General features: G+C 39.4%; 1 protein-coding gene across 3 annotated transcripts in view; it reads left to right on the top strand.

Annotated features, from left to right (window-relative positions):
• Positions 1 to 13419, top strand: part of IQGAP2 (IQ motif containing GTPase activating protein 2) — a 211485-nt gene that overhangs the window by 175078 nt on the left and 22988 nt on the right. For all 3 annotated transcript variants that reach the window (XM_061620404.1, XM_061620395.1, XM_061620414.1), the window contains 6 exons: positions 813 to 962; positions 3027 to 3190; positions 3641 to 3865; positions 5743 to 5883; positions 6196 to 6280; positions 11925 to 12157. In XM_061620404.1, coding sequence (XP_061476388.1) covers positions 813 to 962; positions 3027 to 3190; positions 3641 to 3865; positions 5743 to 5883; positions 6196 to 6280; positions 11925 to 12157 — 998 coding nt within the window. The remainder of the gene's footprint in view (positions 1 to 812; positions 963 to 3026; positions 3191 to 3640; positions 3866 to 5742; positions 5884 to 6195; positions 6281 to 11924; positions 12158 to 13419) is intronic.

Here is a 13419-nt window from a genome sequence, read left to right as displayed (position 1 = left end):
AAATATATATAAAACAAGCATATGCAAGGTCAGTCCCCCAGAACACATCCAGGAAGTGTCCAAGAGAGACTGCACTGAGGCACTGTCTGCCTGGGGTTTTCATACATTTTAGGACAAAGGACTTTAGCATCTATCAATCAGGATTTAACACATCAGAATGACATAGAGGTGATAGTATTACACAGGCATTTTGCATAGGTACATTGTACTTTGACACATCAAAATGACATAGACATGACAGTATTACACAGTTATTACACAGGCATTTGCATAGGCATTGCATAGGTACTGTACTTCTCTGCATCGTGTTCTAGTGAATTTGGTGTTCTAATGAATTTGGCAATGTTCAGTACTTCACATGAAAGTACATTTTCACAGTTAGCTAAGCACTCCAGCTAGTGAGCAAGCAATTTAGTTAGGCATTTTATTACTGCTATTCTTTCTTTCTACATCTCAGGGATACTGAGATGTTCTGCACAGTGTTATCTGTTATTTTGAGTACAAATAGTGCCAAACAAACCAGTACAGTAAAGGGAGACAACTCCAAAGAGAAAAAAAAGGATCTGGCTTCCTACTAAACTATTAAAATGTTATGAACCTTTATAGCTTTATGAAAGAATATATTTTGCTTATTATTTATGTATATTGAATTCCCCATTAGCTATACATGTATGTATATATAAAATTCCCCTTCATAGCAGACTACAGTTACCCCAAATGTCCAATTTCTAATGTTCGTGTTCTTCCTAGGATACTTAGGGAACTACCATTTTCATTTGCCTTAACACTTGGGTGCTGTGTTTTGTTTACAGGATGTTGTGTCACACAGCAAGAAGCTGAACAAAAAAAGCAAAAATCAGGTAGAAGAGATGGTGACTGGAGATAAGCAGGGTATCAAAGGCTTGAGCAAAGAGAGGAGGAAAAAGCTGGAGGCCTACCAACACTTGTTTTACCTTCTTCAGGTAAGCTGTCTGGTGCTTAAGGATTCATGTTAAGCAATTTTACAATACATGTCTGATCTAGCTAATAAGGAATTCCCATGTGGAAAGAAAGAACCTTTTGGTGTGTTGCACTTTCTGACTTCTAACACGTATTAAGCCAATGTCAACAAATGCCCTCAGTTCCTGTAACAGGTATTGTTACAATGTAAATTATACAGAAACTATCATTTACTACCTCTTCAGTAAACACAAAAGTAGGGCAGAAAATATTTATTTATTTATTTATTTTATTTATATACCGCCCCATAGCCAAAGCTCTCTGGGTGGTTTACAGTAACTAAAAACATTAAAAACAAATATACAAATTTAAAACACATCTTTTAAAAACAATTTAAAACAATTTGAAAATTTAAAGCAATTTAAAACACATGCTAAAATGCCTGGGAGAAGACGAAAGTCTTGACCTGGTGCTGAAAAGATAACAATGTTGGCGCCAGGTGCACCTCCTCAAACACATCGTTCCATAATTTGGGGGCCACCACCGAGAAGGCCCTCTCCCTTGTTGCCAGGCTCCCAGCTTCCCTCCAAGTAGGCACCCGCAGGAGGGCCTTTGATGCGGATCATAGTATACGGGTGAGTTCATATTGGGACAGGCGTCCCATCAGGTATTGTGGTCCCAAGCTTTATAGGTCAAAACCAACACCTTGAATTGAGCTCGGAAACATACAGGCAGCCAATGCAAGCAGGCCAGAATCGCTTTTATATGTTCGGACCGTCTGGTCCCTGTTACCAATCTGACCACTGCATTTTGCACATGCTGCAGTTTCTGAACCGTCTTCAAAGGCAGCCCCACGTAGAGTGCATTGCAGTAATCTAACTTGTAGGTTACCAGAGCATGGACAACTGAATCCAGGTTATCCCTGTCCAGATAGGGGCGCAGCTGGGCCACCAACCTAAGTTGGTAGAAGGCACTCCATTCCACTTGAGCCTCAAGTGACAGAGATGGTTCTAGGAGAACCCCCAAGCTACGAACCTGCTCCTTCAGGGGGAGTGCAATCCCATCCAGAACAGGTTGGACATCCACCATCTGGTCAGAAGAACCACCCACTAGCAGCATCTCAGTGTTGTCTGGATTGAGCCTCATTTATTAGCCCTCATCCAGTCCATTGTCGCAGCCAGCCACTGGTTCAGCACATTGACAGCCTCACCTGAAGAAGATGAAAAGGAGAAATAGAGCTACGTGTTGTCAGCATACTGATGGCAATGCACTCCAAAGCTCCGGATGACTGCACCCAACGGTTTCATGTAGATGTTGGACAGCATGGGGGACAGAACTGACCCCTGTGGAACCCCATAATGGAGAGTCCAGGGTGCCGAGCAGTGTTCCCCAAGCACCACCTTCTGGAGCCGACCCGCCAAGCAGGAGCGGAACCACCGCCATGCAGTCCCTCCCACTTCCAACTCAGCCAGTCTTCCCAGAAGGATACCATGGTTGATGGTATCGAAAGCCGCTGAGAGATCAAGGAGAATCAACAGAGTCACACTCCCCCTGTCTCTCTCCCGACAAAGGTCATCATACAGGGCGACCAAGGCTGTTTCTGTGCCGAAACCAGGCCTGAAATAAGATTCCTAATGAGTTTATTTGTACAGTTATATTGTTTAGCTTTAATAAAAGTGTTTGTCAGTGTTTCAGTTTATAATGCCTGCATCAACAACCTTAGCTTATCTCCTCCTTCTTCCTGTCTTGAAAGGTACTCATTCATGCACTGTGCAGACATTGTTCAAACCTAAATGAGTAGTCCTAATACCTTTAAAATGGCTGTCAAATGGCTGGCCTGGGTACATAATGGGAGGGTTTCAGCTGGGCCACAATATTCAAGAACAATAATATTGATACTAGGTACTTTGCTATCTATTCTTTACTGCAGTACTCACAGTCTTTTACAATGGAGCTTTCAATCATTGGCAAGCTTGAATTAGTGTTGATATAAATGAAAGCACATTTAGGACTTAAGCTGATAAGGTGGAAAGCTCTGCCATTTTTATTATTGCATTTTTACAGTCATTCTAATATTTCTTCCATAGACTAATCCAACTTACCTGGCAAAGCTGATCTTCCAGATGCCCCAGAATAAATCCACCAAGTTTATGGATACAGTTATCTTCACTTTGTATAACTATGCTTCTAATCCCCGAGAGGAATACTTGCTTCTGAAGCTGTTTAAAACTGCTCTAGAAGAAGAAATAACGTGCGTATATTAAATGACACAAAGACCCTAAGTTTTAACTCATGTTTATAACACTTCTATCTATGTCTTGCCTGCTTAAATAAAATTGTAAACTGTTAAATTTCCTTCTAGTTTCTCTTGTTTCATACCGTGGGTTTTACATGGCAGGCAGTATTGCCTAACATATTAACTAAGCAGACTTACAGGATCAAGCTCAAAATCCTAGCAGTAATGGTTTATATGCTAGCCATATTCTGTATTTCTATATCAAAACAATTCTTTATTTTAGTTATCTTTGCATTGAACAGAATAGTTTGTTGCTAAATTGTGTGAGCATGTTTGTTTCTAAATGGTTCTTAGTGAATGGGCAAAATGCAATAAGCCATCATGTTTGCACTGTGTCCATTCAAAAATCACAAACAATGGTGTGACATCATCAGAATGTAAGTGCTGGTTATTTTTTTACTGCAGTTCCAAAGTAGACCAGATTCAAGATATTGTCACAGGAAATCCTACAGTCATCAAAATGGTTGTTAGCTTTAATCGAGGCGCTCGAGGACAGAATACTTTACGTCAGTTGTTGGCACCAGTGGTGAAAGACATCATGGAAGACAAATCTCTAGCCATCAACACTAGTCCTGTGGAAGTGTACAAAGCTTGGGTGAACCAAGTAGAAATGCAAACTGGAGAGGCCAGGTAAGTGTGCAACATAAATAAGCTGTATTTATTTATGAAGAATGCCCACTACTTTTTAACCATAGAATTCCTTCAGGGCACTTAAAAGGTAAATCGATAGATGTTAAAATGAATATGAATAGTTAAAACAAATCATATGATCTACAAAAGAAAGGTGTAAGTAATGTTATATAAATCATAAATAATTATGCAATGTATTCAGAAACTTATGAGGATGAATTTTAAGCAGCTTGAGTAAGTTGTATATTATCTCCCTTGTAGCTATGTAAACTGTTTGCTGCATTTCCAAATGTAATAGCATATGAAATCTTTAAAATATGACTAAACAGCTAGTTTAAGTAGAGTAAAACTCTCCAAAATGGGTCTCAAAGTAATTTAAACAAATTGAGATAAAAATATAAGGCTCTGGGGGAATTTTATAACAATAATATGATTGAACCAAAATGAAAACTTATTCACAGGCAGTGATAAGAATATATATGAATTATTACAGAGACATGAACTGTATGAGTGAATTCCATACTATTGCAAAGGTTGGGCTCCATTTATTGTTTTGCCTGTTATCAGTCGCGTTCACACCCTGGCTCCTCTGCCTTGGCTTTCTTGAGAACTGCCCTGTTGGTTTTGATTTCGAGGGGCCTGTTGTCCCGCCCCTCTCCTTCTTGGAGTTGCTGGATGTTAAGATCGGGAGAGAATGTTGCTTTACATCTTGCAAATGAACTATTGCCACACTGGTTCGATGCTTACACCAGGAACCTCCATCGGTAGTCACACCTCTGGACTATAGAGGAGAGAAGCCCTATTATTATTGGAATTTGTTGCTTTTACGTTATTGTTAGTTTTTATTGTTAGTCTCTTAATATTTTGATGTTTACATGTTCTGCTTTGTACGTCGCTTAGAGTGGTTGACAATTCAGCCAGATAAGCGACTAATAAGTAAATAAATAAATAAATAAAATCTCTTGCTGTGAATATATACCAGTACTTTGTAATCATAAGCTACTTTGAGAGCTGTTTTTTAGTTTACTAAAAACTTCTTCCCAGCCTCAGTCATTTGTGCTGTATTAGATGTTGCTTTGGGGGACTTCGGTGATTACATGGGAGATACTTCACTGGCCTGGTTGGTTGGTTTTGTGTGTAGCTTGGGAATCATGGGAGGGGGCCAATATTGTGATTTCTTTCCCACCTTGAATTCTTTATTACCTGTTATAGGTTTACAATTCACTGTTTAGTCAAAGCTCTCAAATGTCCCCATCCCTCCTGATTCAAATGTTTGGGTTGTAAGAACCCATGTCATGTGATACTTATATTACTAGAGTAATGACGAGGTGCACCTGGCGCCAACATGGTTATCTTTTCAGCGCCAGGTCAAGACTTTCGTCTTCTCCCAGGCATTTTAGCATGTGTTTTATATTGTTTTTTAAAAAATTTAAATGCTGTTTTTTAATTGTTTTTGTGTTTTAAAATTTGTATATTTGTTTTTAATGTTTTTAATTGCTGTAAACCACCCAGAGAGCTTTGGCTATGGGGCGGTATAGAAATGAAATGAAATAAAATAAAATAAATAAATAAATAAAATAGAGTAATATGGGAAGAAGCTATCGCTAAAAGTGTGATTTGGCCTTGGGAGCAACTTTTCAGGTGGTGCAGTATGGAGGGTCAGCCTTGAAAGACCTAATAAGTTCGTGAAAGTTCCCTGTATGGCTGTTTGAGGTCTTGTCCTTTTAATATTGTTATAAGCAATCTATTACTCACTCATTGAGCAAGTAATTAAGAGAAGCTTAACAAATTAAATAATTAGACATATCGTATTTTTTTTAAATGTACTGTTAAAAACTTGTGCTGTGTATAGTTTGTCTCCTCTCCTTTTTCCATAGCAAATTACCTTATGATGTAACAACGGAGCAAGCACTGGCACATCCCGAAGTAGTGAATCGATTGGAGTCCTCAATTCAGAGCCTCAGAGCAGTTACTGATAAAGTCCTTGCGTCCATATTCTCATCTCTGAATTTAATGCCGTAAGTGGAGAGCCCTAAGCAAGTTATTTTTAAAAAAGCCATCTCACACTTCCACAAACTACTAGTTTAAATACGTTTTGATTCATAATGACACTTCACCAGCAGAGGGAAGTATTCTCTCTCCATCACATATACTTTGTATCTAATAAGCACACATAATGTAACTTTTATTTTGTGTCATCCTGTTTTGTTCAGTTAGTTCTAAAGCAAAATGTAATCTTTTGGGTTTCTTTTTGTTGACTTGAATTAGTTGTTTTCATCCTAAGTCTCTTTCCCATTATTTTCCTTTTTCATCTGTTTTTTTGCATGTAGTTATGGAATGAGATATATAGCCAAAGTTCTGAAGAACTCGCTCCATGAGAAATTCCCAGAGGCAACAGAAGATGAGCTATTAAAGGTAGATCTGTGAGGGTGATTTATCAGCATCTTTCTCCTTTGTGACTGTGCTGAGAGGGAAATTTCTTTGTACTGGGAAACAGGGTAGCTCAGAGGGGTAGAGAAAAGCAATCTAAACTCAAAGGTTCTCATCCACGCTCTTGACTTGACAACTTATATAGAATATTTTCTCAGAGACAGCTCTATGGATAAGCTGTCCATGTCCAAGGGCACAAGGTTTTGTATTTTAAGTAAGTTGTCGCTTCCTAATTTTTCACATCTCCCCTTTTGTGCATCCATCTCCCTTGAGTCTTAAGGAAACAGCAATGACATTGATAATAAGCAATTGCTTTATCTGATTTTGTATATGTAACTGTTTTATATTTGTTCTTGCTTTATGGAAATGACTTTGGGATGTCTCTTGGGAAGCAATTCATAAATGAAATAATAATGTTTTAGGACACTACTGCCTAATTCTAGAAGCTGCTGCCTTAGCATAGCAGCTTTTAGATCTATACTGCTCATAAGTGTTTGAGTCTGGTTCACCTTAAACACTTGATACTTTTTAAAAACAACTTTAGACTCTGTTCATAATAGCATTAGAACATACACCTGCTTTTCCATTTGACTTGTTCTGAAGATGCTTGTAAAAGTGTTGGAATGTGACATTTATCCAAGCTGAAAGGCTGAAGCTTTTTAATGATGTAGAATACTCCTTGCACAGAATTCACTTCCATAACTGGTCATAGCTGCTGTGTTTACGGGTGCAATTGTTAATATGGCATGATCAAAGGGTACAAAACTTGCCCAAACTTAAATATTTGCATCAGAGTGAAGTTGCTGGTGTTTGTATTGACTTTTTTTTAAGCCAGTAGAGATAAAACTTTAAAGGATTAATTAAGATGAATTTTCTAAAACTTCAAGACAACAGTGACCCAAGTCCAATCCACAGACAGTCCTTCTGTTACAGTAGGAATAGCCTTGCCACATTCAGCACATGGCTAGCAGTATTGGTTCTGAGAGGGTTCATACTTCAGTTTGGAGAGAGCTGAAATGGACAAGAACACCTCCTCTTCCCTCCCTCCCCTCCCCGCCTGCCCAATAGGTGCTGAGCTCTTTCAGAACTGAACATCTTGTTTGGCAGCATGTGCTGGGCAGAAAAGAATGAAGCTCACAACCCATGTGGGCTGGATTCTACATTCCTCTATGCAGCAGCCATTTTGTAACTGGTAGGGAAGATCTAGCCTGGTAGGCAAGGACTAGATAGATCCGCATTTCAGGATTTGGGGGAGAGATTACACTAGTTTCATAAAACACTGCAAGCAACACATCTGCTGTCTTATGTAAATTATGAAATGATCTCCCTGATGAAGTTCACCTGGCACCAACATTGTTATCTTTTCGGCACCAGATCAAGACTTTTCTTTTCACCTAGGCATTGTAACAGCATGTGCTAAGCTCTGACCTCAGGTCTTTTACAATGTTTATCTGTGCTTCATGTTTTTAAACCTTGTATGGTTTTTGAAAATTGTATATCACCCCATAGCTCTGGCTATGGGGTGGTATATGAATGTAATAAATAAAATAAAATAAAATAAAATTTGCAAGAAACATTTGCCATTTGCTATAGCACTTCATCATAGCATGTCATAATTCTCCCATAATCGCATAGTAAATTAGACTTTGCCTCGAAGGATGACAGCTTTTACTTGCTAACTTGCACTGGGGGAAGGATCAGTGGTAGAGCACCTGCTTTGTGTGCAGAAAGTTGCAGCTTCAGTTCTTGGTGTCTCCAAGTGGGGCGGGCAAAAGCACCTGCCTGAAACTCTGGAGAGCCATGTCGCTCTATGTAGACTATACTGAGCTAGGTGGACCAATGATCAGACTTAGTATAAGGCAGCTTCCTGTGTTCCCAGCTGGAAATTCTGACATTGCCACATTTTTCTGGAAAAAGTGTCCACACATTGCAGAAGAACTGAAAATCAGCTTGCTTCACCAGTCATTTTGCACCACAAAACACCAGTGAAAGTTAGATACTCAGGAATGGGTGCCATTTTCCTGGGAATTGAATATTACTGGGGGTGGGGGAATGGGGCAAGTTCAATATCTGAGAATACTTCAAGGCTGCAATTCTGTGTATTCATTAATTGAATTGGGTTGCTAGAATGTGGCAAGCATTTGAACTTGGGAGCCAACTGAGCTTTCTTCAGTAAGCTTTTCCTTGTTTTTCTACCCATTAGTACTGGCTCTGATTGATTCATTGATTGATTGATTGATTGTTTATTTATATATTACATTTATATCCCGCCCTTCCCCTCAGAAGGAGCCCAGGGCAGCAAAACATGATTAACCAAACATTATAAAATTCAGGGATTGAAATAAGTATAAAATTCTGGTGGTGTGAAGCCTGCACAGAGTATTCTTGTCCCAAAAAAGTATTATATTATTTGCCTGTTTCAAAGGTAGAAGGAAATATGAATTCCCGGGGGGGGACCCAGTCACTAATGGAATAATTCTTTTTTTAAAAAGATACTATCTTATTAAAATTTTCAGGAGTCCTCCAGACACATTTTTATGTGCATTCATTATGATTTGTGCTCTTGATGCTATCAGGGCAGTCCCACCCAATCCCACTTTCAATATTGTTTGTGCCTGCAAAATTTTGGGGGTGGTCACACTGTTTCACTTCCAGCCAGTGCATATCTTGTAACTTCCTGCTGATATCATGTAAATTTTTATACCACAAATGTTCTGGTTTATCTTTTGTCCTGCTTTGTTGTATTATACCACCTCTGGACAGCAGTAATGTCCAGTATTGGGGAAGCATTGCAGAACTAACTAAAACAGAATAAGTCCACCACTAATGCGCTGCTGTTGTGTCAAAAGCGTGTTGCAGAATGCACCCGCAATAAAAGACCAATCTGAAGGGGCCCTCAAACAATGTTACAATAAAGCAAACAGCATTTATAATGCTGAACCAAAAGAAAAATAACAAACTTTAATTATATAGGTTATTCACTGTATCATTTGCTGGATGAATGGAAGGAGCAGGGGGATGGGTCAGTATTCCTCGATATCACTAAAGAGTGCTTCCAGATTGAATTCTGAGACCCTGGACCTGCTGTTGATGAGTTAATGAAGGATATGAAAGGAAACTAAGTTGCCCCAAACCCCCTGGCTTTGCTTACCTCGTATATGAATTAGCTTTTCAGGAAGGGCAGTATGCCAGGTGTAATTGTACCAGTTGTTGTTGTTGTTATGCGCCTTCAAGTTGATTACAACAGTCAAGTCGATTACGATTGTACCAGGTGGCAAGAAAAAAGTATGAGGAAGTTTTTGAACTACTAGCCGCTGTCTCTGTAGCAGCAACTAGGAAAAAGGTTATAACATCATTGTGCAAACAGTTTGGCAACTGATATGTATGGAGAGTAATGCCAATAAATGGGTTCTTGGAATCTCTTTTTGTTAAATGGGTGCATTGTAGGGACAGTGCCATCATAAATGCATCAAGAGACCACATCCAAGGCAGCTCCTCCAACAGCTAGATGAAAGATGGTTGTTCCTGCGGCTCAGTTTTACAAGTGGGTGTCACTAGCGATGCACTGTCTTAAGGGAGGATTCCCTGACTGCTGCTGAGATTGTCTTAAAGAGTGCCTTTTCTACAGAGAGTCCCAGAAGGGTTCAGGGATTGTTATTCCAAGACCTGTTTCCAAAGCTATTTTCAGACCAATCCAGAGAGGGCATCAATTAGCATATCATAAATTGCTGAAATCAGCCCTTTCCTCATTGTCAAATGGAATCAAAGACCTGTACATACTTGGTTTGTCAGTCAGAAATGCCTGATAAAATTGCCAACTTGCATTGCACAAAGCCAGTTTCTTCCCCTCCTTGTGTGAAGGATAACAGCTTGTCATGGGACAGAGGTTTACCTGCCCCCCCTCACAAGTCCTTGATCCCTGTAATTCCCTTCTTTTTCCAGGACTTAAATTGCCCATACTGCTCAGACCTAGACAAATGAGTGGGGTCTAAGAATGGAGTGGGGAGCAATGCCTCTGCCACCAGAGCGGATGTTTGAGTGAATTTCAGAAAAGGGATGTCTATTTTCTATAGCATTACAGGAGAAAGTGAGAAGAAAGGCAAAGTTTGTAGTCTTGGTATTAATTTGTTGTATTCAGTGGTGACCCATGGGATATCCTGGGACAGCAATTGGTGTAGCTGACAGGCTTCCCAGTACAGTTTCGGGTTGGGCACCCTCCAGCTCCCTTTTCATTTTTTTCTATATAAAGCTAATTTTTCCAACCTCGACAGTTTCCCCTTTGGAAGAATCTCTCCATATATTTTTGCTTGAGGTGAATGTATGTGAGAGAGAGGTCAGTGGGAAGAGTCTGAAACAAGTACAAGATTTCTAATAAGAACATCATCTTAAGTGCAGCGATGCGCCCTAGCAAACATAATTTCATACCCTGCCAAAGATATCACATCTCTCTGCAGTTGCTTTTTAAGAGAGCTGTAATTACATCTCTTAAGCTGACCCAAGTCTTTGTGACAATTACCCCTAGGCATTTAAAGCTGGCTCTCTGCAAGGACAAGCCGCTCTATCAAGACAAGGTTAATTTGTCCTGGCACTCCATATTGAGGCACATCATCTATGACTTTTAAGTAATTAACTTCCAGTCCTGTAACTTCTGAAGCACTCAAGCTCAGACTTTTAACTCAAATGCAAGGCTACTTTGTGACTCTACTGTTTTTAGAGGGAGATGGGTTATCTGAGAGAAGCTGTGCAATCAATGTCCTCTTTCTGTGACATTTTCAAAATCAGATAGACTTGAAATTATGTTGGGCAAAAAAGAATGGGTTTTGAATTCAGGGTGGTAAGAAAATGGGCAATTTTCCTTGAGTTCACCATGTTTATTATCTCTATGTATACAAATGCATTTGTATTATGCTTCATAGGGGCATGTTGTATGGATGGCCTATGACATATAGCTACAGAGGTTCTTAAGAGGATAGAAATATCACCTGGTCTTGCCTAAAGTGGTCAGGGTTTCTCCTAAAACTTCATTGTAAGAAGTGCAGAGAAAATTCTTGGGAATTATTATTTTTGCTTTGGTATATACTGCTCTAAACTTTATTTAAAATATTTGTATGCTGCCCTTCATCAAAAGTATACGAATGCCCTTCACAGTATACGAATGTAACAGTGTAATACAAAACAATAAGCCAAATGACAGAAAAGAATTAAAAATTAGCATAATACATTTTGATATGCCATTTAAAAAAGCTCCCATCAGCAGCATATATAATAAAAACCCCAAAGCCAGGGAAAACAGGTTTTGAAACCTGAACTCATGAAGCTGGCTGTATATCATTTGGAAAGGAATTCCACAGGGTAGGCCTCAGAAGCTGATCTGAAAATTTGGGTAGGTTCATATGGGTGTAGGCAGTCCTAAAGCATCCATACTGCTTTTAAACAAGCTATGAAGCAATATGACCCAGTAAGGTTTTTACTGTATCAAGCTTTCTCCCTGCTCCCCACACCACCATTGGCTTTCATTCTATAGCAAATAATAGTTTTGTTTTAACAAGTGTTACCAGTTGGGTGGGATCAAGTCTATGAGTAAATATACCAACGAGAAGGCCTATCTAAAAATGCTTTCCTCCCATAGATTGTTGGAAATCTCCTATACTACCGATTTATGAATCCAGCCATTGTTGCCCCTGATGGTTTTGACATCATTGACATGACAGCTGGAGGCCAGATCCATTCTGATCAGAGGAGAAATTTGGGTTGTGTGGCCAAAGTCCTTCAACATGCTGCCTCAAACAACCTATTTGAAGGGGAAAATGCACATCTCTCATCAATGAACAGTTATCTCTCCCAGACATATGAGAAATTCAGGTATATTCTGAAGCTAAGGTAGATGTGCACAGTAAATGAGATGTATCTTATATATGGGTAGCCGATTGCTTTAGGTTTCTGGTGGGCTTAGTTGCAGGTGTGGGGAACCTTTGGTCCTCCAGATATTGCTGAACTACAACTTCCATCACCCCTGGGCATTGGCCTGCTTGCTTGGGCTGATGGAGGTTCTAGTTCAGCAACATCTGGGGAGCAAAAGGTTCCAGACATCTGATTTTAGTAGTACTGGCTTTTATCCTGTAGATAATAAAAACACTTTTTATTGTTTCTTGAAAATGGGCTCCTTAATATTCCAGCTTGTCATAAAAAGTCATTCACACTGTTATTTTTAATGCAAACTTTCCAGCCTAACATCAGCACCTTGGCAATTGTCATTGGATTACACAAGTTATGTTTTCCTCAGACATAATAACTTCATGATATTTCATTAAGAGAAGTAATTTTCCAGCCAGGAAGAGATGTGTACAGTGTTTATTATTTCTTCAGACAATGGTAGGAAATAACATTTGGGTATCTTGCTGAAATGTTTTGGGAAAGCTATGCTCTTTGGCCCAAATAATCTTAGTGTCTGAGGGGTGTCATCACTGCATGGGAATTCTTCTGAGTTTCAGTAAACTGTACAGAAACAATGCTGCTGAAATCTTATTTATATAGCTGTCCATGAGATGGAATATTAAAATAGTTGGCAGCCACACTGTTTTGATGTCACCCTCCTACTTCAATGCATGTGACATTCTTGACTGAAATCTTAAGTGGTGAATGATTTTGTTTGGGTTTTATTTGTTTATTTTAAAGTTCTCTATCCTATCCTTTGACTATGTGGCTCTCAAGGTGGTTGTAGTATGGATCAAGGGTGGGCAGAAGGTATATTGGGATGTAATGGTAGGTCCTGGGTGACTTAAAGTAGAACAGCAAGGAGTTTTCTGCCAATTGTTTACCAATGTCGACAACAAAAATTATCCCCCCACCCTATACTGCTGAATTTAAGGAAGCTTGGGGTAGGGGCAGGAGCAGATTTGTGTGTGGAAGGACTGAACTCCAGTTAGTTCTGGTACTAAGAACAAATTATTGGGCTGGGAATTCTTTAGTTACGTCTTTTGCACCTGCTCCAGTTAGTGATTGCGGCCTATTTCCGAAATAAAACACAAACACCATTCATTGGGTTAAATCATGGGCCACTTTATTAAACGGAATCAATTAGAATAATGAACCTGCAGAGGGGAAATCAAGTGCGGGAGCATTCT

Source organism: Rhineura floridana, chromosome 1 (genome assembly GCF_030035675.1).
Source record: "Rhineura floridana isolate rRhiFlo1 chromosome 1, rRhiFlo1.hap2, whole genome shotgun sequence".
NCBI classification, from domain to species: Eukaryota; Metazoa; Chordata; class Lepidosauria; order Squamata; family Rhineuridae; genus Rhineura; species Rhineura floridana.
Note: the sequence above shows the minus strand (reverse complement) of the source record. Positions and strands in the feature narration are given on the sequence as shown.